Source organism: Symsagittifera roscoffensis, chromosome 9 (genome assembly GCF_963678635.1).
Source record: "Symsagittifera roscoffensis chromosome 9, txSymRosc1.1, whole genome shotgun sequence".
NCBI classification, from domain to species: Eukaryota; Metazoa; Xenacoelomorpha; order Acoela; family Convolutidae; genus Symsagittifera; species Symsagittifera roscoffensis.
In genome coordinates this window covers 40053006-40080436 of record NC_087070.1, presented here as the reverse complement: position 1 = coordinate 40080436, position 27431 = coordinate 40053006, and the positions used below count along the sequence as shown (strand labels likewise).

The window sequence follows — 27431 nt, the reverse complement described above, 5'->3', positions numbered from 1 at the left end:
AAATGAATTGACTGTATTTCAGTAATATTTGTCTGCTTTTCTGCCCTTAGACCCTTTCTGCCCTCAGACCATTCTGCTCTTTGACTGGCAACCAATAAATAAACGCAAGGAATGCCAATTTTTTTGATCAGATTGGAACCCTACGCAATGGTCTTAAACTTTCCTTATCAATCCACATTCTTATGTGTTGTATGGAAATATAATGCCTTCAAAATGGTAAATGCAGCGAGTACGACCACGCAGTTTTCCCATTTTGAACTGTTTCAGTTAGAGCTTTTCAAATTGGTGATGTAAAAACAAGCCAAAGTGCAACATTAATATACCAGCTACCGTCTGAATTTAGTTGAAAAAACTGTCAAAAGAGTACTATTATACTCATATAACTTGAAATTGTGCCCACTTTAATTTGAGTGACTTTAACTATCGGCTGGCTTATGTACTCTAGCCCATTTTCGGATCGTTTTTGTTTCGGCTGATTTATTGACACTCTTTCAAGTGGAATTATAAGGAAAACATAAAAAATATATACACCAGCAAGTTTAGACTTCTTCATTTTTCAGCGCGAACAAACCGTTTTGCACTTCCTTTATCGCCAAAGAGCTTTGTTACTATTTTCATCAGTATTGTAAAAGGTAATGGAATTTTGCTGCTAGGTAGAAAAAATCCGCATATGCATCAGTGCATTTAGGGGGGGGGGGGTCGACTCCTTGTTGACGCATAGGGTCCCCCTTTGCATTAATTTGAGATATCCATTTTTGGCTGACGGACCCTTAAATTTTTCTAAAGGCACCAAGCGCGCGCCAAAAAAATGAAACTTTTTGGTCATTATTTTTCAAAAAGGGCCTAAAAAGAGCAGGAAATATGACCTAAACCGGGGGTCTTTTTCAGGGGCGGATCTAGGATTTTCTCGAGGGGGGGGGGGGGCGGATTTTCGAAAAATTTTCCAAAATTTTGACGACCTTTTTTTTTTTAGGTCGACCAAATTGATTTTTCGAGCTCTCCCAAAGCACTGTTTTGCGCCTATTTTGGCAAAATGTTCTGCGCCGCAGGCAAATTTTTGAAAAAACCGTCAAAAAAGCCGTTTTTGGGCACTTTTTGAAAAATTTAGACATGCGTTTTTTTTTGGCGCGCGCTCCCCCTCAAAGTTAGTATATATTGGCGCCAAAGGCGCCTTTAGAAAAATTTTAGGGTCGGTCCGCCAAAAATTAAAAATGGATTTCTGAAAAAGTATCAAAGGGGGGACCCTTTGGGTCGGCAGGGGGTCGAATCCCTGAGGGGGGGGGGGGGGCGTCCGCCACCCCCCCCCCCCCCCCCCCAAATCCGCCCCTGGTCTTTTTTGTGCTTTGGGAGAGCTCACAAAATCAATTTGGTCAACCTATAAAAAAGTTTGACAAAATTTTTGAAAATCCTAGATCCGCCCCCTGCGCATATGCTTAACCGCATTGCATTGTTTAACCCTTGCATTGATTTTTTAAGGCCGCATTGCAATGGTTAACCATGGTTATTATCTATCATTGCAATATTAAACAATTGCGAAGAATTAGTTCTTAAAAGCGGTGGTTATTCTTTACTAGGTACTTGATTAGAGAGGTTCCTGAAAACCACCCCATGTCTCTGATGCCACAGATGCTTGCATCATACGAGGTTTTTTCGGTGGCTCAAAATGGTTTGGACCAGTAGCGGATTTAGGGGAGACGGACGTCCTTCCGTCAAGGATTCGACCCCTTGCTGACCGAAAGTGTCTTCCTTCGGTACTGTTTTAAGACATCTATGTTTGACTGACCGAACCTAAATTGTCTGCGGCTGACCGACCCGTCGGGCCAATATATCTTTAATTGCAGGGGGGCTGCGCGTTCAAAAAAAAGTGCCTAAAAAGCCAACGGCGCAAAAAAATTGGCCAAAGAAGATCATAATAGTGATTTGGAAGAGCTCAAAAATTCGTTATCCGAATATCCTAGGTTTTTTTTGGTTTCTTTTGGAGTAACTTGGGGTCTTATGCACTAAACGGCCAAAATCAATTTTTCTACATCGTAAGCTGGAAATTATTCGATCAAATTTGATTGGGTAATTTTAGCCAATCAAATTCAAGTTACAACTTTTCTAGTAGATAAAAATATTAGCCGAAATTGTCGAAAAGGTGGAATTTTGAGTCAAATTATCAAATTAATTTTGAATCACCTGTGAAACCTTGCCCAGACAAGCAAAATTCAGTAAAATGGCTTGACAAAACAAAATTCAATTTTCATTACCATTTCGGCTAATAGTTTTGTCTGCTTGAAATTTCAATTGAAATGGCAGAAAATGTCGATGGAACTAGATTGGCTAATTAGCCAATCAAATTCATCCACAATAATTTCAGTTCAAGAGATGAATTGGGCCGTAGAAATAAGGAAATAGATGTAGAAATAAGGAAATTGGGCCGTTTAGTGCATAAGACCCGTAACTTGTTTCCCCCTCAAAACCGCTGTCATTTTGTTGTCGCCATGGCGTTTTTGCTGCGACTCTGAGCTATACAATGAAGATGTTCTCAGTCAAATTAAAGTGTTCGCTCTTTAAGTTAAAATAAAACTCCATCGTTATATGATTCAGATCACATCTAAGAGCAGAGTTTTTCAGTGGCTAGCATGGTACGGTAAACGTTGCATAAAAATGACAGTATAAGTTATACTGCTGGCCTGGTGGCCAGTCAATAAGCAGAATGGTCCAAGAGCAGCAAAACAGAAAAATATCAACGTTTATAAGCTAATCGGTAAATTAATTATCAGAAATGTCAATAATACCAACGCAACGAACATTTTATGCATAATTTCAGTAATTTAATCAAGAACTTTTTAAAAAATGTAATAAAAAAACTTAATAAAATTAGTCAATTCATGCATAATTTATTCGATTTCTTGGTATTTTTTGACGATTCTAATAATTGTTTTATGAAATAGCCCGTATAAACCAATATAAGTCAAAATTTTTCTGTTTTTTTTTGCTCTTGAACCGACTCTGCACTTGGACCATTCTGCTGATTGCTCGGCCTCCTGCTGGCCTATATAAAAACAAAATTTTGGTTTTTATGGCCAAATTGAAAATTGGTTTACTAGCAGACTAAGCAAATCTGACTGAAAAAGTTAGAAACAGACCAAGCAAATCTGACTCGTCAAACTACTTTCTACTGAATTGAATGAAAGGATTGTTGAAGTTAATTGAAGTTATAGATTGTTAAATTTGAAAAAAAAATGCATTTAAAAAAACTTAATTAGAAATTAAATTTTTTAAATCGGCGCCTGTAATCTGTATATTTTTTGCAGTTCTTCTATTACTTTTTTTACTTCTAGTTATTCCCATTTGCACCAGTGTTTACATTCATAAGTTTCTTATTCGTATACATAGACCATTTTGCTCAAACAGTTTGCGTTAAAGTGAGAAACCTTAAGATATTTACTGGTGAAAGAAGAGTCTTATTTTAGCAAAATCAAGGTGGTGTCAACCCGTTGATTCCATTCAAACAACTTTTATGAAACCTCATACAATTTTGAGACCCTATACGGTCTTATAGGTTAGCAGAAGAAAATATAACAAAGCCTTTGGTTGTCTATCAGGAAATATTCAACATACAGGTTTAAGCAAAGACCTGTAGATAACCAGCAAACATTTGCAGAGTTTGCTATTCAAATATCGAATTTACCCACTTATATGTTTTATACAACCCTGTGTTAGAGCTCAATTTGAAGTGTGGATTACCAGCAACGTAATACTTTACTCGAAAGCGAGGCTCGCTAGAAATTATAGATCCTTTCCAGATTTCTGGCTCTACCTTATAATGTAAAATATCAGAACATTTGTTTCGATGGTTCCAATTTTATTATTTAGTTGATAAACTGTCGACTACCTCAAAAGGTCAAAAGAATTTATGCAACTTCTACAAAATCAAAACTAATTGGCCATACTCTTTCGACGAGTAACAGTCATCAAATATGAGCAACAACAATCAAAGGTTTGTCAGTTTATATTGTTCAAATTCCACTCAATTATCAGTTTCGAAAAATCCAGCGTATAATGAACTAACACCAATAATTATGAAATGAATCAGAAAATTTGAGCTGATTTTTCAAAGGCAATAGCAAAAAATGATCAATAGGTTGAAAATAAAATAGAATTCTGGTTTGAATTTTTACCTTTGTAGCCCAGAGGTATCGCCGGATAACTCGCACGTCCAGACTCAAGTATCAGCATCGTCCGCAGACCCCCTTCTACCACCGCGCCCGACAACAGCCGCGGACCCGACTGACGTAATGGTTAACATCCAGGACAATCCAGGGTCTTCCACAGTTGCGAAGAATAGTGACGTCATTCCCCTAAGACCGCGACGGCCGAAACGCCTGGAATTCCCATGTGGGAGACCCCGAGAGTTTAAGATAGAGCTGAATGGAAAGTGGAATGAAAAAATAGCTGAAGAAAATCTGTTCGGAGGTATTGGAAGACAAGCTAGCAGAGTGAGTTTTAAACTTGACCGCTAGTGAACTTACTGAAAATGGTGCTAAGAGACCCTAAACTAGACCCTAAAAACACCAAAAAAACCCTATTTTGACAACAATATCTTGCACCGCATGCAAATCGTTGCAAAATTGAGCAAAACGTTTTTTGAGACCTACAAGTATCATTACATTTTTGGCGCGTGCTCTCGGCTTAAAATTAGTGTTTTGGCTCACGGAAGTCAGCTTTTTTCTCGAAAACAGCTTCTAATATTTCCTATTGTTTTGTTTTAGAAGCCAAAGAAACCAATAGAAACTCTATTCAAGATGAAAACTTGCAAGCATTTCATTCCTGACGAAAAAGAGTAAGTTATTTTTTTTTTCAGATTGTGAAGGATGGTTTACAACAAGCGGATTCAATAAAATGAAAGGTGTTTTTAAACCAGAAACTACCAGTTTGTTCGCACCTAAAATCAGATTGCTCATTTAAATTCAAAGAGTTGATAGCGGGAACAGGGGCGGATCTAGGATTTTCTCGAGGGGGTGGGGATTTTCAAAAAAAAAAAACAAATTTCAAAAATTTTGTCGACCTTTTTTCTGAGCTCTCCCAAATCAATAGAATGACCCTATTTTGACAAAATGTTCAACGCCGCTGCAAAATTTTGGAAAAACATGCCAAAACAGGCATTTTTAGTTTTTTTTTTGAAAACTGTGACCAAAAAGTTGCGTTTTTTCGGCGCGCGCTTCCCCCTCACAATTTGTAAATATTGGCACCAAAGGCGCCTTTAGAAAAATTTTACGGGTCAGTCAGCCGAAAATGAATATCTCAGAATATTACAAAGGGTGGACTTCTTGGGTCGGCATGGGTCGAGCGTGAAAATGCGCCCCTGAGCGTGAAAATGATCCCCCAGCAGGAAAATAGGGATGGGGAAAAACTAAAGTTTCTGGTTTTGCTTGAAAAACTTTGCATGATATTCAGATGCTATAAAATCGATTATAATAGGGATGCAATTTAAATCAATTTCAGTTCTTAATCTTCAATCGGTACATTTAGACGGAAGAGTAAAACAAAATGAAACAAAAAACAACAAAAAGTCAATGGATAAGGATAAGCTGTCAATTAAAAACAAAAATATGCTGAATTTAGTCCATGCCTATGGCGGTTTTTTCAATTTTGGTACCGTTAGACGCTTTAATTGACCAAAAAACGGCACTTTCCAGGTTCGTTTGGTTTTCAACACATTTTTTGTCTCAAAAACATTTAAAAAAATTGATTTCGGAGGTCAAAATGGGCCGTTCAAGGTGAACTAATTGGTTCAGATTTGCTTTAAAAAAACAGTCTGTCAAAACATGGCAATCCTATATATTAAATGAATGACAGCAAAATTTATACCATGTTTTAGCTGCCATAAGGCGAAATAGTTAAAAGCGATCATTCAGCTCAATGTTTAAAAAAGATGAACTCGATTTAATTTCAAGGCCGGGCAGTACTCGCCTACTTTTTGTTCAAACTTTTGCGTTTACAGACTCATTTCAATCTAAAACGAATCAATTTAAAACAGAAACGTACGCTCCAAAAAACTTAAACTTCAAGCGAACTGATTTGGTCAATGAAATAACTTGAAATTTTTCAAAGTTTCATTGCGTGCATAGCTTGCTTAGAAAAATTTAAGAATTTTTGAGAACCGTTTCGGTCCATCAAATAATAAGAAAAATTTCAAAGTTTCATTGTTTGAATAGTTTGGTTAAGAGAAAATTGATTTTACTTAGACCGATTTGCTCTATGAAATAAATTAAACTAATTCAAAGTTTCCTCGCTTGATTGGCTTTGATTGACAATTTAAAACTTTTCACCGCCCGAATCATTGCATAGAATAATTTGAAGTGTTTCAAAGTGTTAAAGCTGCATTAGCTTGCACGGAAAACTTTTTTCTGCCATAGTGTTTGCTCCCTGAAATAACTTGAATTCAACCGATTTACTGCTCAAATAACTAGACAAATGGAGGCCAACACATATCGTTTGAAACATGATCTTTTTCCGTTGTTGTAAAAATCCACACAACTTTGCTTTTTTTGCTTTGAGGATAAAGCTTCGCTCCAATTCTAGCAAACTGGCAAGACGCAAGTCGGCCTTAGAAGCGTTGAAGGTTCTTGAACAAGTTAGCTTCTATCACAAATTAGCGACGAATCGCTTCTTAGATGGCAATACGTGTTTCTAAACATCAACGTAACGTTGGGATGTTTTCAATTGAATCTAGACAAAAACTCTCGAAATCTTACGGTCTTTATAACGCTTGGTCTTTACAAACAAAACTATCAACACTGGGACCAGGAGCGTTTCACATTCTAATGGAGTTTATAGTCAGCGGAATACCATAAGAAGTTGCGTTGGTATTCCCTAATTAAATAATCTTCTTTGGTAGAGCTTTTGCAGAACATCTGAAAGGGTTGGAACTAATTAAGCGTGGATTGAGGGTAATTGAATTACAAAATTGTTGAAAATGTCGATTCTTTCAAAAAAAGTTACAATCCGAGAACCTTTTGTGTCAAACAATGGCGTTAGTATTAATACAGAGAAACAACCAGTATAACATCTGAAATATCCTCAAAATTATGAAACACTTTAATAATTAATAATGAAATTAATCGGTTTCAACAAAAGTTTCATCGAAAGGCTTGCAAAAACAGCGGCACTACTGTACAAGTACAACTGCTGAATAGCCGCAAAGATTTATTTCTTAATGGCGGCTGTAAAACCACTGTTGAAAAAAGTGAACCTAAAGCTCCAACAAGCACCAATATTAAGATACCCTAACGACGGTCATATTTATACACTTATAAGGGAAACTTCGTTTTCAAAAATAGAGGTCATTTTGACAGAAAAGCAGTAAAATATCAATCGAGTCATTGCTTATGCCAGTAAAACACTGAAAAGAGGAGAGCAGAATTTTTCAGGAACCGAGCGTAAGTTGCACGGAAATTTTTTTTTGCCATAGTGTTCGCTCCCTGAAATAAATTGAATTATTTCACAGTTCCATAGCTTGAAAAGCTTGCTCACAAGACTTCACTTTTTCGCAAAGCGATTTGTTCATGAAGTTTGATATTTTTCAAATTGTGTTACGGCATGACTTAGCTTGAAATCGTTCGAAGATTCATTGCGTGATCAGTACGAACTAATTTTTTGTGAGACGATTGATTATTGGATGCAGGCATGCTATAAATAATAAACTTAAGAACTTACACACATTTAAAGTTCTGATGCTCACCTACACAAGGATTGATTCGGTACGGCAGGGTCAGAATTTGTTGAATCCATTCGATTTGGTTTTGGAGTTTTTTCGATCTCTGTAGTTGCCGGAGAACTGGCTCGAGTTTGCTTTTGGCTCCAAAAAGAATACTTTTTTGTTTGATTCGATATAGCTAAAAGTTAAACGTTTCACGATAAAGTATCAAAAAGCTTGAAAAATGAAGTTGGTGTTAATGAAGTTGCAGCTTACCGTTTTTACTGCTCAAATAACTAGACAAATGGAGGCCAACACATATCGTTTGAAACATGATCTTTTTCCGTTGTTGTAAAAATCCACACAACTTTGCTTTTTTTGCTTTGAGGATAAAGCTTCGCTCCAATTCTAGCAAACTGGCAAGACGCAAGTCGGCCTTAGAAGCGTTGAAGGTTCTTGAACAAGTTAGCTTCTATCACAAATTAGCGACGTAATCGCTTCTTAGATGGCAATACGTGTTTCTAAACATCAACGTAACGTTGGGATGTTTTCAAAAACTCTCGAAATCTTACGGTCTTTATAATACTTGGTCTATACAAACAAAACTATCAACACTGGGACCAGGAGCGTTTCAGATTCCAATGGAGTTTTTTGTCAACGGATTACCATAAGAAGTTGCGTTGGTATTCCCTAAGTAAATAATCTTCTTTGTTAGAGCTTTTGCAGAACATCTGAAAGGGTTGGAACTAATTAAGCGTGGATTGAGGGAAATTGAATTACAAAATTGTTGAAAAGGTCGATTCTTTCAAAAAAAGTTACAATCCGAGAACCTTTTGTGTCAAACAATGGCGTTAAAACTAATACCGAGAAAAAACCAGTATAACATCTGAAATATCCTCAAAATAATTAAACACTTTAATAATTAATATTGAAATTAATCGGTTTCAACAAAAATTTCATCGAAAGTATTGCAAAAACAGCGGCACTACTGTACAAGTACAACTGCTGAATAGCCGCTAAGGTTTCTGTCTTAATGGCGGTTTTAAAACCACTGTTGAAAAAGCTGAACCAAAAGCTCCAACAAGCACCAATACTAAGATACCCTAACGACGGTTATATTTATACACTTATAAGGGACACTTGGTTTTCAAAAATAGAGGTCATTTTGACAGAAAAGCAATATAATATCAATCGAGTCATTGCTTATGCCAGTAAAACACTGAAAAGAGGAGAGCAGAATTTTTCAGGAACCGAGCGTAAGTTGCACGGAAAATTTTTTTTGCCAGAGTGTTCGCTCCCTGAAATAAATTGAATTATTTCACAGTTCCATAGCTTGAAAGCTTGCTCACAAGACTTCACTTTTTCGCAAAGCGACTTGTTCATGAAGTTTGATATTTTTCAAATTGTGTTACGGCATGGCTTTGCTTGAAATCGCTCGAAGATTCTTTGCGTTATCAGAACGAACTAATTTTTTGTGAGACGATTGATTATTGGATGCAGGCATGCTATAAATAATAAACCTAAGAACTTACACACATTTAAAGTTCTGATGCTCACCTACACAAGGATTGTTTCGGTACGGCAGGGTCAGAATTTGTTGAATTCAACCGATTTGGTTTTGGAGTTTTTTCGATCTCTGTAGTTGCCGGAGAACTGGCTCGAGTTCGCTTTTGGCTCCAAAAAGAATACTTTTTTGTTTGATTCGATATAGCTAAAATTTTAACGTTTCACGATAAAGTATCAAAAAGCTTGAAAAATGAAGTTGGTGTTAATGAAGTTGCAGCTCACCGTTTTTACTGCTCAAATAACTAGACAAATGGAGGCCAACACATATCGTTTGAAACAGGTTCTTTTTCCGTTGTTGTAAAAATCCACACAACTTTGCTCTTTTTGCTTTGAGGATAAAGCTTCGCTCCAATTCTAGCAAACTGGCAAGACGCAAGTCGGCCTTAGAAGCGTTGAAGGTTCTTGATCAAGTTAGCTTCTATCACAAATTAGCGACGAATCGCTTCTTAGATGGCAATACGTGTTTGTAAACATCAACGTAACGTTGGGATGTTTTCAATTGAATCTACACAAAAACTCTCGAAATCTTACGGTCTTTATAACGCTTGGTCTTTACAAACAAAACTATCAGCACTGGGACCAGGAGCGTTTCACATTCTAATGGAGTTTATAGTCAGCGGAATACCATAAGAAGTTGCGTTGGTTTTCCCTAATTAAATAATCTTCTTTAGTAGAGCTTTTGCAGAACATCTGAAAGGGTTGGAACTAATTAAGCGTGGATTGAGGGAAATTGAATTACAAAATTGTTGAAAAGGTCGATTCTTTCAAAAAAAGTTACAATCCGAGAACCTTTTGTGTCAAACAATGGCGTTAAAACTAATACCGAGAAAAAACCAGTATAACATCTGAAATATCCTCAAAATAATTAAACACTTTAATAATTAATATTGAAATTAATCGGTTTCAACAAAAATTTCATCGAAAGTATTGCAAAAACAGCGGCACTACTGTACAAGTACAACTGCTGAATAGCCGCTAAGGTTTCTGTCTTAATGGCGGTTTTAAAACCACTGTTGAAAAAGCTGAACCAAAAGCTCCAACAAGCACCAATACTAAGATACCCTAACGACGGTTATATTTATACACTTATAAGGGACACTTGGTTTTCAAAAATAGAGGTCATTTTGACAAAAAAGCAGTATAATATCAATAAAGTCATTGCTAATGCCAGTAAAACACTCAAAAGAGGACAGCAGAACTTTTCAGAAACCGAGCGTAAGTTGCACGGAAAACGTTTTTTTGCGATTGTGTTCGCTACCTGAAATAACTTGAATTTATTCACAGTTCCATAGCTTGAAAAGCTTGCTCACAAGACTTCACTTTTTCGCAAAGTGACTTGTTCATGAAGTTTGATATTTTTCAAATTGTGTTACGGCATGGCTTTGCTTGAAATTGTTCGAAGATTCTTTGCGTAATCAGAACGAACTAATTTTTTGTGAGAGGATTGATTATTGGATGCAGGCATGCTATAAATAATAAACCTAAGAAATTACACACATTTAAAGTTCTGATGCTCACCTACACAAAGATTGTTTCGGTACGGCAGGGTCAGAATTTGTTGAATTCAACCGATTGGTTTTGGAGTTTTTTCGATCTCTGTAGTTGCCGGAGAACTGGCTCGAGTTCGCTTTTGGCTCCAAAAAGAATACTTTTTTGTTTGATTCGATATAGCTAAAATTTTAACGTTTCATGATAAAGTATCAAAAAGCTTGAAAAATGAAGTTGGTGTTAATGAAGTTGCAGTTTACCGTTTTTACTGCTCAAATAACTAGACAAATGGAGGCCAAGACATATCGTTTGAAACAGGTTCTTTTTCCGTTGTTGTAAAAATCCACACAACTTTGCTCTTTTTGCTTTGAGGATAAAGCTTCGCTCCAATTCTAGCAAACTGGCAAGACGCAAGTCGGCCTTAGAAGCGTTGAAAGTTCTTGGACAAGTTAGCTTCTATCACAAATTAGCGACGAATCGCTTCTTAGATGGCAATACGTGTTTCTAAACATCAACGTAACGTTGGGATGTTTTCAATTGAATCTACACAAAAACTCTCAAAATCTTACGGTCTTTATAACGCTTGGTCTTTACAAACAAAACTATCAGCACTGGGACCAGGAGCGTTTCACATTCTAATGGAGTTTATAGTCAGCGGAATACCATAAGAAGTTGCGTTGGTTTTCCCTAATTAAATAATCTTCTTTGGTAGAGCTTTTGCAGAACATCTGAAAGGGTTGGAACTAATTAAGCGTGGATTGAGGGTAATTGAATTACAAAATTGTTGAAAATGTCGATTCTTTCAAAAAAAGTTATAATCCGAGAACCTTTTGTGTCAAACAATGGCGTTAAAATTAATACCGAGAAAAAACCAGTATAACATCTGAAATATCCTCAAAATAATGAAACACTTTAATAATTAATAATGAAATTATTGGGTTTCAACAAAAATTTCATCGAAAGACTAGCAAAAACAGCGGCACTACTGTACAAGTACAACTGCTGAATAGCCGCAAAGGTTTCTGTCTTAATGGCGGTTGTAAAACCACTGTTGAGAAAGCTGAACCAAAAGCTCCAACAAGCACCAATATTTAGATACCCTAACGACGGTTATATTTATACACTTATAAGGGACATTTCGTTTTCAAAAATAGAGGCCATTTTGACAGAAAAGCAGTATAATATCAATCGAGTCCTTGCTTATGCCAGTAAAACACTGAAAGGAGCATAGCAGAACTGTTCAGGAACCGAGCGTAAGTTGCACGGAAAACTTTTTTTTTGCCATTGTGTTCGCTCCCTGAATTAACTTGAATTATTTCACAGTTCCATTGCTTGAAAAGCTTGCTCCCATGACTTCACTTTTTCGCAAAGCGATTTGTTCATGAAGTTTGATATTTCTCAAATTGTGTTACGGCATGGCTTTGCTTGAAATCGTTCGAAGAGTCTTTGCGTAATCAGAACGAACTAATTTTTGTGAGACGATTGATTGTTGAATGCAAGCATGCTAAAAATAATAAACCTAAGAACTTACACACATTTAAATTTTTGATGCTCACCTACACAAGGATTGTTTCGGTACGGCAGGGTCAGAATTTGTTGAATCCAACCAATTTGGTTTTGGAGTTTTTTCGATCTCTGTAGTTGCCGGAGAACTGGCTCGAATTCGCTTTTGGCTCCAAAAAGAAAACTTTTTTCGGTTTTATTTGATATAGCTAAAAGCTTAACGTTTCAAGATAAAGTATCAAAAAGCTTGAAAAATGAAGTTGGTGTTAATGAAGTTGCAGCTTACCGTTTTTACTGCTCAAATAACTAGACAAATGGAGGCCAACACATCACATATCGTTTGAAACAATTTCTTTTTCCGTTGTTGTAAAAATCTACACAACTTTGCTCTTTTTGCTTTTAGGATAAAGCTTCGCTCCAATTCTAGCAAACTGGCAAGACGCAAGTCGGCCTTAGAAGCGTTGAAGGTTCTTGAACAAGTTAGCTTCTATCACAAATTAGCGACGTAATCGCTCCTTAGATGGCAATACGTGTTTCTAAACATCAACGTAACGTTGGGATGTTTTCAATTGAATCTAGACTAAAACTCTCGAAAGCTTACGGTTTTTAAAACGCTTGGTCTATACAAACAAAACTATCAACACTGGGACCAGGAGCGTTTCAGATTCCAATAGAATTTTTTGTCAGCGGAATACCTTAAGAAGTTGCGTTGGTATTCCCTAATTAGATAATCTTCTTTGGTAGAGCTTTTGCAGAACATCTGAAAGGGTTGGAACTAATTAAGCGTGGATTGAGGGAAATTGAATTAAAAAATTGTTGAAATGGTCGATTCTTTCACAAAAAATTACAATGCGAGAACTTTTTGTGTCAAACAATGGCGTTAAAACTAATACCGAGAAAAAACCAGTATAACATCTGAAATATCCTCAGATTAATGAAACACTTTAATAATTAATAATGAAATTAATCGGTTTCAACAAAAATTTTATCGAAAGTATTGCAAAAACAGCGGCACTACTGTACAAGTACAACTGCTGAATAGCCGCTAAGGTTTCTGTTTTAATGGCGGTTTTAAAACCACTGTTGAAAAAGCTGAACCAAAATTCCAACAAGCACCAATACTAAAATACCCTAACGACGGTTATATTTATACCCTTATAAGGGACATTTGGTTTTCAAAAATAGAGGTCATTTTGACAGAAAAGCAGTATAATATCAATCGAGTCATTGCTTATGCCAGTAAAACACTGAAAAGAGGACAGCAGAACTTTTCAGGAACCGAGCGTAAGTTGCACGGAAAACTTTTTTTTGCCATTGTGTTCGCTACCTGAAATAACTTGAATTTATTCACAGTTCCATAGCTTGAAAAGCTTGCTCACAAGACTTCACTTTTTCGCAAAGCGACTTGTTCATGAAGTTTGATATTTTTCAAATTGTGTTACGGCATGGCTTTGCTTGAAATCGTTCGAAGATTCTTTGCGTAATCAGAACGAACTAATTTTTTGTGAGACGATTGATTATTGGATGCAGGCATGCTATAAATAATAAACTTAAGAACTTACACACATTCAAAGTTTTGATGCTCATCTACACAAGGATTAATTCGGTACGGCAGGTTCAGAATTTGTTGAATCCAACCGATTTGGTTTTGGAGTTTTTTCGATCTCTGTAGTTGCCGGAGAACTGGCTCGAGTTCGCTTTTGGCTCCGAAAAGAATACTTTTTGTTTGATTCGATATAGCTAAAAGTTTAATGTTTCACGATAAAGTATCAAAAAGCTTGAAAAATGAAGTTGGTGTTCATGAAGTTGCAGCTTACCGTTTTTACTGCTCAAATAACTAGACAAATGGAGGCCAACACGTATCGTTTGAAACAGGATCTTTTTCCGTTGTTGTAAAAATCCACACAAATTTGCTCTTTTTGCTTTGAGGATAAAGCTTCGCTCCAATTCTAGCAAACTGGCAAGACGCAAGTCGGCCTTAGAAGCGTTGAAGGTTCTTGAACAAGTTAGCTTCTATCACAAATTAGCGACGTAATCGCTTCTTAGATGGCAATACGTGTTTCTAAACATCAACTTAACGTTGGGATGTTTTCAAAAACTCTCGAAATCTTACGGTCTTTATAATACTTGGTCTATACAAACAAAACTATCAACACTGGGACGAGGAGCGTTTCAGATTCCAATGGAGTTTTTTGTCAACGGATTACCATAAGAAGTTGCGTTGGTATTCCCTAATTAAATAATCTTCTTTGTTAGAGCTTTTGCAGAACATCTGAAAGGGTTGGAACTAATTAAGCGTGGATTGAGGGAAATTGAATTACAAAATTGTTGAAAAGGTCGATTCTTTCTCAAAAAGTTACAATGCGAGAACTTTTTGTGTCAAACAATGGCGTTAAAACTAATACCGAGAAAAAACCAGTATAACATCTGAAATATCCTCAAAATAATTAAACACTTTAATAATTAATATTGAAATTAATCGGTTTCAACAAAAATTTTATCGAAAGTATTGCAAAAACAGCGGCACTACTGTACAAGTACAACTGCTGAATAGCCGCTAAGGTTTCTGTCTTAATGGCGGTTTTAAAACCACTGCTGAAAAAGCTGAACCAAAAGCTCCAACAAGCACCAATACTAAGATACCCTAACGACGGTTATATTTATACACTTATAAGGGACACTTGGTTTTCAAAAATAGAGGTCATTTTGACAGAAAAGCAGTATAATATCAATCGAGTCATTGCTTATGCCAGTAAAACACTGAAAAGAGGACAGCAGAACTTTTCAGGAACCGAGCGTAAGTTGCACGGAAAACTATTTTTTGCCATTGTGTTCGCTACCTGAAATAACTTGAATTTATTCACAGTTCCATAGCTTGAAAAGCTTGCTCACAAGACTTCACTTTTTCGCAAAGCGACTTGTTCATGAAGTTTGATATTTTTTGCAAATTGTGTTACGGCATGGCTTTGCTTGAAATCGTTCGAAGATTCTTTGCGTAATCAGAACGAACTAATTTTTTGCGAGACGATTGATTATTGGATGCAGGCATGCTATAAATAATAAACCTAAGAACTTACACACTTTTAAAGTTCTGATGCTCACCTACACAAGGATTGTGTGGGTACGGCAGGGTCAGAATTTGTTGATTTTAACCGATTTGGTTTTGGAGTTTTTTTCGATCTCTGTAGTTGCCGCAGAACTGGCTCGAGTTCGCTTTTGGCTCCAAAAAGAATACTTTTTTGTTTGATTCGATTTAGCTAAAATTTTAACGTTTCACGATAAAGTATCAAAAAGCTTGAAAAATGAAGTTGGTGTTAATGAAGTTGCAGTTTACCGTTTTTACTGCTCAAATAACTAGACAAATGGAGGCCAACACATATCGTTTGAAACAGGTTCTTTTTCCGTTGTTGTAAAAGTCCACACAACTTTGTCTTTTTGCTTTGAGGATAAAGCTTCGCTCCAATTCTAGCAAACTGGCAAGACGCAAGTCGGCCTTAGAAGCGTTGAAGGTTCTTGAACAAGTTAGCTTCTATCACAAATTAGTGACGAATCGCTTCTTAGATGGCAATACGTGTTTCTAAACATCAACGTAACGTTGGGATGTTTTCAATTGAATCTACACAAAAACTCTCGAAATCTTACGGTCTTTATAACGCTTGGTCTTTACAAACAAAACTATCAGCACTGGGACCAGGAGCGTTTCACATTCTAATCGTCATCGAGTTTATTGTCAGCGGAATACCATAGGAAGTTGCGTTGGTTTTCCCTAATTAAATAATCTTCTTTGGTAGAGCTTTTGCAGAACATCTGAAAGGGTTGGAACTAATTAAGCGTGGATTGAGGGTAATTGAATTACAAAATTGTTGAAAAATGTCGATTCTTTCAAAAAAAGTTACAATCCGAGAACTTTTCGTGTCAAACAATTGCGTTAAAATTGATACCGAGAAAAAACCAGTATAACATCTGAAATATCCTCAAAATAATGAAACACTTTAATAATTAATAATGAAATTATTGGGTTTCAACAAAAATTTCATCGAAAGGCTAGCAAAAACAGCGGCACTACTGTACAAGTACAACTGCTGAATAGCCGCAAAGGTTTCTGTCCTAATGGCGGTTGTAAAACCACTGTTGAAAAAGCTGAACCAAAAGCTCCAACAAGCACCAATATTAAGATACCCTAACGACGGTTATATTTATACACTTATAAGGGACATTTCGTTTTCAAAAATAGAGGCCATTTTGACAGAAAAGCAGTATAATATCAATCGAGTCCTTGCTTATGCCAGTAAAACACTGAAAGGAGCATAGCAGAACTGTTCAGGAACCGAGCGTAAGTTGCACGGAAAACTTTTTTTTTGCCATTGTGTTCGCTCCCTGAATTAACTTGAATTATTTCACAGTTCCATTGCTTGAAAAGCTTGCTCCCATGACTTCACTTTTTCGCAAAGCGATTTGTTCATGAAGTTTGATATTTCTCAAATTGTGTTACGGCATGGCTTTGCTTGAAATCGTTCGAAGAGTCTTTGCGTAATCAGAACGAACTAATTTTTGTGAGACGATTGATTGTTGAATGCAAGCATGCTAAAAATAATAAAACTAAGAACTTACACACATTTAAGTTTCTGATGCTCACCTACACAAGGATTAATTCGGTACGGCAGGGTCAGAATTTGTTGAATCCAACCAACTTGGTTTTGGAGTTTTTTCGATCTCTGTAGTTGCCGGAGAACTGGCTCGAATTCAGTTTTGGCTCCAAAAAGGAAATTTTTTTTTCGTTTGATTTGATATAGCTAAAAGCTTAAAGTTTCAAGATAATGAAGTTGGTGTTAATGAAGTTGCAGCTTACCGTTTTTACTGCTCAAATAACTAGACAAATGGAGGCCAACACATCACATATCGTTTGAAACAATTTCTTTTTCCGTTGTTGTAAAAGTCTACACAACTTTGCTCTTTTTGCTTTTAGGATAAAGCTTCGCTCCAATTCTAGCAAACTGGCAAGACGCAAGTCGGCCTTAGAAGCGTTGAAGGTTCTTGAACAAGTTAGCTTCTATCACAAATTAGCGACGTAATCGCTCCTTAGATGGCAATACGTGTTTCTAAACATCAACGTAACGTTGGGATGTTTTCAATTGAATCTAGACTAAAACTCTCGAAAACTTACGGTTTTTAAAACGCTTGGTCTATACAAACAAAACTATCAACACTGGGACCGGGAGCGTTTCACATTCTAATGGAGTTTATAGTCAGCGGAATACCATAAGAAGTTGCGTTGGTATTCCCTAATTAAATAATCTTCTTTGGTAGAGCTTTTGCAGAACATCTGAAAGGGTTGGAACTAATTAAGCGTGGATTGAGGGTAATTGAATTACAAAATTGTTGAAAATGTCGATTCTTTCAAAAAAAGTTACAATCCGAGAACCTTTTGTGTCAAACAATGGCGTTAGTATTAATACAGAGAAACAACCAGTATAACATCTGAAATATCCTCAAAATTATGAAACACTTTAATAATTAATAATGAAATTAATCGGTTTCAACAAAAGTTTCATCGAAAGGCTTGCAAAAACAGCGGCACTACTGTACAAGTACAACTGCTGAATAGCCGCAAAGATTTATGTCTTAATGGCGGCTGTAAAACCACTGTTGAAAAAAGTGAACCAAAAGCTCCAACAGGCACCAATATTAAGATACCCTAACGACGGTCATATTTATACACTTATAAGGGACACTTCGTTTTCAAAAATAGAGGTCATTTTGACAGAAAAGCAGTAAAATATCAATCGAGTCATTGCTTATGCCAGTAAAACACTGAAAAGAGGAGAGCAGAATTTTTCAGGAACCGAGCGTAAATTGCACGGAAAATTTTTTTTGCCATAGTGTTCGCTCCCTGAAATAAATTGAATTATTTCACAGTTCCATAGCTTGAAAAGCTTGCTCACAAGACTTCACTTTTTCGCAAAGCGATTTGTTCATGAAGTTTGATATTTTTCAAATTGTGTTACGGCATGACTTAGCTTGAAATCGTTCGAAGATTCATTGCGTGATCAGTACGAACTAATTTTTTGTGAGACGATTGATTATTGGATGCAGGCATGCTATAAATAATAAACTTAAGAATCGTTTAGAATAATTTCCCACAAAAAAACTGGAACTATGTTTACTTCAAATCAAATCTTAAAGTATCAAACCTTCTGTTTCTGATATAAAAATGTTCCAATGCGTGAAACAACGATAGATGTTTTGTTTGATTTACCACTAGCCCATGCAACTCCAATTGATTTCTAAAAACGTCCACTTCAGAAGATCGGCCAGATTTTTTCTTTACTTTCAAGGAATCTGTAATTTGATTACCATCCTTAGCTCTAATTAATATTGCCTCATTTTCGTCTGAATGTTTTGCAATATAAAACTTTGGCTCGTTCTTTTTCCTTTTTCAGTCATGTAGGTAGCACAGTTTAGAACGAATTTTCCTTACACCAGGAGCAAGATTTTGTAGCATTTCCATTTGGATTTTCAAAATTAAAACACTGCCCGTATTTTCCGTCACGACGATTAGATATACATGAATAACGCCCCTACTTTTCCTTTTCAAATGCAAGTTGCTTATTTTTTTATCGTACAACTTTTTGAAGAATCTGTTGCAAGTTTTTTATTTATTTCGTCTAGTTGCATACAGAGTAGTTTGCTGAATAGTTTGAAAATGAACTAGCTTTGATTCTTCATGTAGATAAGTTACATAATCATATCTATTAATTTTTATCAGAAATTTATCAGAAACAGAGATTTTGAAGGTTTGACACATTAAGATCTGATTTGAAGTGAAATAGATCCAGTGTTTTGCAAGAATTTTTCCTAAACGACAGCGTTTTGGGCGTTGTTAACTAGAAGTGTCGTTTAGGAAAAACTTGCACAAAAAGGGAACTACTTCAATTCAAATAACATTTTTAAGTGTGAAACTTTCAAAATTTCTGTTTCTTATAAAAATTTTTCTTCCAATGCATGACAAAACGATAGATGTTTTGTTTGATTAGAACTGCGGAAGGTAATCAAGTTACAGATTTCTTAGAAAAAATATAAAATCTCGATCTTCTGAAGCCGACGATTTTAGAGATCAATTGGAGTTGCAAAGGCTTATGGTAATTCAAACAAAATATCTTTCGTTGTATCACGCATAGGAATAATTTTTTTCATAAACAGAAGGTTTGAAGGTTTGCCACTTTAAGATATCATTTGAAGTGAAATAGTTCCATTTTTTGTGGAAATATTTTCTAAGCGACAGCGTTTCGCGCATTGTAGAGAATCTCAGTTTTCTTTTTTTTTGAAGTTATTTGACATCTTTTCTAGTAAGCGTTTCCAGGGAAGCCTTGAGGAAAATTAAAACATAAGAAAATATAATCAAGAGGGTTTTAAAGTATAGGCGATAGGGGTGACTAAATATTTATCAATGCGCTAAGATGAAAGTAAAGTTTGCTAATATATCCTGTGGACACTATGAAAATTCAAGTCCAATAGATGGACCCAGTAAACAGAAAGTTTATTGCAACAGTACAATCACCATATAAAAAGTTTCTTACTGAATGTATTCGAATAGGCTATGGGTCTGGAGCAATAAACGAAACGGATTTAGTTGGTCCCAAAATCCGAGATAAATTTCCGTGTCTATTAGACATTATGCAGGATGGCTTTCAATGAGTTTAACCAGCGCTGAATTTTTTTAGTGAGGATAAGTTACGGCCAAGTCAAATGGCCAAAGTGTTGAAAAACAGTAGCAAAAAAATTTCAATAAGAGAATCCTTTCTAGGAATAATTGGGAAAAATTCCCATGATGAATTGGATAATCTAACACACGGTTTTTCAACAGTCAACTAGTAAATAATGCCATAGTGTGAAAGTGTTGAGACAAAATTACTTCAAATTTTGGAGGTGATTAGGGAAAAATCCATCACACTACTGAGTTTCTATTTGCATTTTTAGCATTATTTTAACATCCATTTTTCAACGGAGTTTTGATGACGGACAGGGCTGACCAAAACACTATACTCCAGCCGTTGAACAAGATGGGAGAGGATAGTTATTATAGATTTTTCAGGCAACAAACCCAATTGAAGAATGATCAGTTGAACAAAAAACCTAACATGCAACACAAGCAATTGTGCAAGGCACGGGATATAAAAACTGTGGGACAAAATAGCCAAAAACAGTGGAACTATCGGACATAGTTTGATAGTATTTAGGAAATGAACAGGAACCTCAGGTCGCAGAGTTTGTGAGTTTTTCTACCGGAAGTGTTTGAAGTTATGATTATAGTTTGCCAAACGTATTCAGGATAGTAGGCTTTGACAGTAAGTATAGAACTGTGCGCCACTGTGAGGAAAGCAGCCATCAAATGTGGTTCGCAGACAGCCACTGTCGTTTGAGGGTTTGAGAATCTTGGAAGAACAGGTAAAAAAAGCCAAATATGGTATAATCAATATGCGGGCCATAGAAGTAAGCAATACAAATATTATAGCTCCTGCGATTGAAACACTTGAACTCTAACAAAAAATCTCGGAGAACCAGAGGCACCTGAGAAAAGTAAAGAATACATTGAGAACCGAAACGTTTGCTTAAGATCTGCTTTTGAAATAGATCACACTGCAATAACTCCAATTTTTTTTCTCGGTGACTTCCATCCTTTACAGCATACGATTGTTGCCGGAACTGGCGGCAGAAGAAACTGTAATCGAGCACTACAGAAGCTTTTTCATTTTTTGTCATCCCGACAAGGGAGGCAGGGATGACTATTTTAAGTTGCTTCTAATAACAAAAAAGTAATGCGAAACAAAAAAGATAAAAAACATTTACTGACAAAAAATACTGAAAAAGTAAGCAGCAAAGAAATCCTAGGCAACCAAATGAACAATTAGGTTTTTTGATTACATGAAAATTGATGCGTAATTTCACTTTATTCTTCACCAAATGATTTAGGCAATTTCAACCAGTATAAATAATCATCAAGATAACAGCCAAACTTAACGAAATAAATGTGATTGACACAATCCTTTTTCAAGAAGAGTATTGTGTTGAAGGGAAAATTTCATCAAAACTTCAACTAGTTTAACTCATTTAACCAAATTTTTTGGCATCAGATTAGTTAACTCTGTCTACGATAAAAGGTATGTTTTTATTATGATCAATTAATATAGAAAAGAAGTAATCTCGATGTTATCTCGATAGCCAAATGATTGCAAAAAAATATGAGGAACACTGGTTAACCCAGGATCAGGGTAACATAACTTGAGCAGTAAAAAAAGATATGGCGAATAATGTTCAGACTAAAAAAGCAATTCATATTTGTTTAATACATTATTCGGAGAAATTGAGTAGTTATTAGTTCACTCTGACGCAAACTCGGTTTTTTCCTTTCCTCAAAAGTTTGAATCACTTGGGGGTCTATAATAATATTTTTTCCATTTGAGATGGAGCTCTACCCTCTACTTACTAGCTCTTCATAATTACTTACTATACTAGGCGACATTGGAAACGCAACAGCAAATGTTCAAGGAACCAAAAAAAAATTTTTAAATAAATGATTTGAAAGTTTGCAAAAACGATGTACTTGCGTCAAAAGATAGCATCGAAGTTTGACAATTTGACAAGAAATTGAACCTAGAAAAAAAATAACGGAATACGGGCCTATATTTTTCTAACATGTTATTTGGAGCTTAATTCATTAATTTGACTCCTTCGCAATTCTGCAAAATTATTGTCTTTTTTACGGTCAAAAATGGAATAAATTGAAATTTGAGCCTTGGAGATAACTTTTTTCCTTGATAAAAACTGGGTTGTCTTAGTTAATTTCAGGCCCAAATTGCTTTTAAAAATGCAAGAAAATTTGAACGTAGCTAAACCCCAAATAAAAAACAGTTGCTGAAGCGAGATCAAATATTCTTTAAAAGCGTTTTTATTTTAGATTTCAGTATTTATTCAACAGCTTTAATTTGAGGAAAAGCTTAAGTTAAGTTTTTGCTTAAGTGGTCCATTGTCGCCCGGAATAGCTCTTTCCTACTAGATTCTCTTAATCGGTGACCAAAAACAAGTGATTTTATTTAAACTAAGTCCAAGACATACACGGAGAGCTAAGATTTAAATTGATAGCTTAAGAATTTATCGACAGACTCCTCCTGTTTCTCGCTCTTCGTACAAAAAGCGGCTCTTTCACCAAAGGTGAATGTAACTTCTGTAAACTCTCGCGTCCTGATTCGAAAGATTTAGAAAGTTTGGATGGTAACCTCACAATCGTTACGTTTCAAAAAGCTTCTTCGTTCCGACTAATTGAAAATTGTGAAAATTGCAGCCATGGCCGAGTTGGTTAAGCCGGCGTGTCTACACGTGAGTTATTCGTTCGAACCCGTGTTCGGTCACTGTTGGGGGGATTCCAGTGTCATCCGCCTCCTCAAGGTGGGACCGGCTGCGACAAAATGGATGGCATCACCGTCGAAAATGATCGGTCTTGCATTAACCAGGACTGGGGGCCAAAAAACAATCTGTTTGAACTTTCTTATCTAATTTCGAGCAAATCAAGCAAATGATCATGTTTCTCTATGCTCAATTTAAGTCATTTACAAGCTTATTTATGCCTGTTTTCAGTTTTCTGTTGAAATTTATTTCAATTTTTTCCCTTATTACTTATGGTTTAAAAAACCTTTTTTTTGTATGAAATTTCTTGATTTTTTAATGATTATTTTTAGTTTTTTGGTTATTTTTCTATAAACACTGTTTTGCATTTTATTTCTGCGTGTTGTGAAAAAAAAGATTTGAACAAAAAAACTAGAGCGTAGACACATCCGGCAGTCACAGCAAAACAGGCACATCAAAAAACAGTGTTTGTAGAAAATGATTAAAAAAGCAAAATCCCTTTAAGTAAAATAAATAAATACGATAATCATAATCATAAAATCATCGAATCATGAAAAAAATCAAAATAACAATTAAATAAACAAAACTAATCATACTGATAAAACAAAACTAATTTGAAAAAACATTTCGCAGTACACAGTATTTGGCTATCCTTGTTGTTTTAGTTTTTTTTCCGTTTTTCATGCAAAATTGGGTACCACAAACAAGAATCGGCCTGGGTTGAGTGATATATCAAATCAAAGCCCTCAGAGTTGTGATTCGACCAATATTGAAAAGTTTCCAAAAAATTTTTTCTAAACCAGTTTTGAGAAAAACCTATTTGAAGTTTTGATTTTTCGTACTATTTTGGGCGAATAAAGCGAGCGAGCAGTCTTATTTTAATTGCTTGAAAGCTTACAATAGCTTTAAGTAAAGCGTTAAAACTTAGTTTTACCTGGGAAGTAACGTTAGTTTATTTTGCGTACTTTAGCGTCTTTTTGGAATCAAAATTTTTCAAAAGTTCTTAAAACCTCAAATTTTTTCGCTTTTTTTGTTTTTTAGTAGGTCTTCTTCAATAATTAGATTTCAGTTTGCGCATTTGAATATTGCTGTCGAATATACCTAATACCCAGTCTTTGTTCAGCTCGTTTCATCACAAGCCGAAAAAAGTGACAGTAATTTTCAAAATTTTTATGTATTTTTCTAAGACTATGGCCGCAACATTCTGTGCTACTTGCACTGTAACTGACTATCCTTGTTTTTTGGTTCGTAAAATGGAAATGGGAAGGAAGTTTGCATTTGTGTCTGTTTTGTGGTTTTTTTTTGTTGTCCACGCAAAATCAGGCTCCACAAATAGTTTGAGAATACGTTAAAATTTTAAATTCAAACAAACGTTTTTGCACGTTTTGTGCATATTCAGATATTAAAAGTCTGAGCTATCATACAAAATTATATTAAAGATCATAAAGAGTGTCATACATTTCATCAAATAAAAACTTAATAAATTTAATCAATCGAAGCATCAAATTAAATACTGAAATTATGTAGCAACGATTATGTAAGCAACTTTTAAATTAGCCACAAACTTCGGAGATTTTTAACTTTTTTTTTCTACGTTTTCGATTTGTTGCTTATGTCTGAAAGTAAACTTGAAATCCAGTGACGCTTGTTTGTTGTGTCAGTGAAAGTTTTGCACAATATATTGACCGCCAGCAATAGTTATTGCAATAATTTTTCTGTCAAAAATACGTATTGCTATAATTTTTATCTAAAAATCTGGTACTGCAATGATAATATTGCAAAATATTGCAAACTATTGCAATACAATATGTTTACCTAGCCCTGCACGCAACCCTACAGGTTCCTTTGTTCTGCTCGTTATAGTATTTTTTGAATATCCTCCTGAATATCCAAAGAACTCGGTTTTGAGCCCTCTGTTAAAGCCCTTAAAATCGTGATTCGAACCATTCTAAAAAATTTCAAAAAAGTTTTCACAGTGACGAGAAAAACCGGTTTGAAGTTTTTTGATTTTTCGTCTTATTTCGAGCGAGTAGGCTTGCTTGAAAGCTTACAATAGCTTGACTTAAAACGTATAAATTTAGTTTTACTTGGATAACGTTAATTTACGGTGAGTATTTTAGCGCTTTTTGCAAACAAAATTTTTCAAAAATTTGAAAAAAATGCGAAAAACATGATTTTTTTTTGGTTTTTCCTGTAATTATTTTATATTTTGCCTATTTTAGTATGGCTGTCGAATATACTTAATTCCCAGGCTTTTTATTCAGCTCCATTCATCACACCACGCCTAAAAAATCGACGTTTATTTGAAAAAAAACATTAATGTATTTTTTAAGACTATGGTCGGAACATTGTGCTATTTACACAGTAACCGGCTATCCTTTTTATGTTCTAGGTTTGTTCTGCTGCGTGAATAATGTCTCATTTTTTAATCTTAAATTGAATCGCTGCTCTTAATTTGTCGTTTTGTTACCTTGAGCGAGTTTGTTGTTCATATTTCCGTGGTATTTCACTTTTTGCGTAATATAATCTAGAACCGACAAAACAAATCTAGAACCTTCAGCCAATTACAGAATTAATTATTGCGCTAAACAAATAATTGTTGATAATCACTGTTCAACTACTTCTCTACAAAAATAGTTTTTTTTTTCACCTCGCTTTTTTTATAAAATGGAACTCACTGCCAGTAAAAACAAGAAAATTTGACACACTGCTTCAACGTTTAAGAAAAAAACGAAATAGTTCTACACTAGTGAAATGCAATTTAATCCAGTATGTACGCACACAAATACATGGCGTGAGTTCCGTTTTCATTAAAAGGTTTGTAAATATCACCAGTTTATTTTACCGATGTTTTCAAGGTTGAATTGATTTTAATTTTTGTACATTTCTATTTGATTTATGTTGTTAAGTCGTAATTTGATGTTTTTATTCCAGCAGTCATTTTTTTGCAATTTAAATACTTGCTTAATTAGTTTTTTTATAAACTATATAATCAACTAACCTGAAGTTTGAACTAATCTTTATTACACTTACTGTATTGATGTTTAGACTTTTATACAGAAATTGAAGTGTTTTCTTCTTTTCTTCTAATTACTAGCAAAAATTTTGAACAGACAGAGCATGCTAATTTTGAGTATGTTATGTATGCAAGCTTGAGGTTTTAGGCGACCTTGAGTCATATATTTGTCTGAAAAATAGCTTTTTTATGCAAAAGTGTTCATAAATAGTTCATTTGCTCTTTTTAATTAATTTTGCCTGTTTCAACACTTTGCAACTCTCATTAATACGCTGTTATGTGTCATGATATGACAAATTTTAAAATTGAATTCTTCGGTTTTCCGACTATTACTTATCGTTCGTTCTTAAAAATAACTTCCTCAATTCTCATTTTCAACGTATTGTACGCTTCATTTTTGCAAAATTTTCAGGCATACCGGTCAAATGACACATTTAATTCCGACAATTCTTATACTTTTTGTTTTTGGTACTTTGACTGTAGTTGAAAGATTTGGAAATTTTTTTCTGAGTTTGGTTTTTTATTTATAGATCTCCAATCAAGTTTTGTGTTCGTGTTGAAATTGTTTTTAATATTGTTTATCTTGGACCTTTTACTAGATTCGATAAACAAATTTGATTGACAGATATAATGACGCCGTTTAGTCTGGTTAAAGAAAACGATTTAACGGTTTATCAGCGAAGTTTTGTTTATTTTAACCGCTTCTTTTTTAAACCTTCCAATAATCTATTTTCTATTATTTATTTAAATGCATGCTTCAATATCTTGCCATGGTTCAGCTTTTTTAACCAAATATTATTGCTTAAATGCTTTTAGTCTCCGAGATGAGACGTTTTTGAATTTTTTAAAGTGTGGCTGCTTAATCTCGTTAAAATTCTGAGATGAATTTTTTAAATATTTAATAATAAAGTTGCAAAACACTTGAAATTCGACGAGGTTTTTTGAAATTCTCAACAATCTGGTGGGGTGCTGTCAAGGTTTTCTCAATGCATTTCCTTTTCCTAGAAATGATATTTTTTTGATTTTTTCAAAAATTTTCAAGTGTTAGATTTCATTAAAAAATATATTTTTCGAAATTTGAAATTGTCGAAGCATTGTATATATCTAAGGGCTCATGAAAAATAAGAACTAATTTAAACAAGAGTCTCAATTATGAATTCAGTGATTTCGCCAATGAAATCTTTACATATGGAAAGTCCAGTTGTATGCTAACAGCCATTTTAGGTTTGGTGTCTGAGTTGAAAACAACGAAGATCAGAAACCCAGTAGTTTTGGAGATTTGACCATTCGGGTTTTAAAAGAAACTTTAATGTGATTTTTTTTGTTCAAGTTTTAAAATAAAAAGCTTATTCGAAAGCCCCCGTCTTGTGTCATGGCTGTATTAATTGTTAAATAGTTTATTTCATATTTTTATAAGCAATTCTCACGTTCATTGATCTCTTAGAAGCACCGGAGGAGCGTTACACGTTATTTTAAAGTTATCTTAATTGAATTATTGCATTGTGGTCTGGTAAAAGGTCGGTCTGGTAAAAGACCTAGCCACGTTTAAAAGGTTAAACAGTATTGGTGACAAACAAAGTAACTGTATGATCTGGTTTAAAAGAGTTTGAAAATTTTTTTTCTGTCGATGTGTCATTTTCAGAGCTGTCACCGATAACGTTAGCAATTAGGCTTATTGAATGAGTTAACTTTTTAGCTCAATTCTTTTTTTCAGTAGATATCAAAACATTGCTACTGTATTGATTTTTACTGCAATAAGAAAGGTAGAGTTTC

At 35.0% G+C, this 27431-nt stretch overlaps 1 protein-coding gene across 1 annotated transcript in view; it reads left to right on the top strand.

Moving 5' to 3' along the window:
* Positions 1-241: 241 nt before the first annotated feature.
* Positions 242-27431, top strand: part of LOC134853865 (transient receptor potential cation channel subfamily M member-like 2) — a gene marked incomplete in the record, with an annotated part of 85508 nt that continues 58318 nt past the window's right edge. Inside the window, 4 exon segments of the mRNA XM_063869813.1 lie at positions 242-604; positions 3573-3985; positions 4175-4484; positions 4758-4828. Coding sequence (XP_063725883.1) covers positions 3966-3985; positions 4175-4484; positions 4758-4828 — 401 coding nt within the window.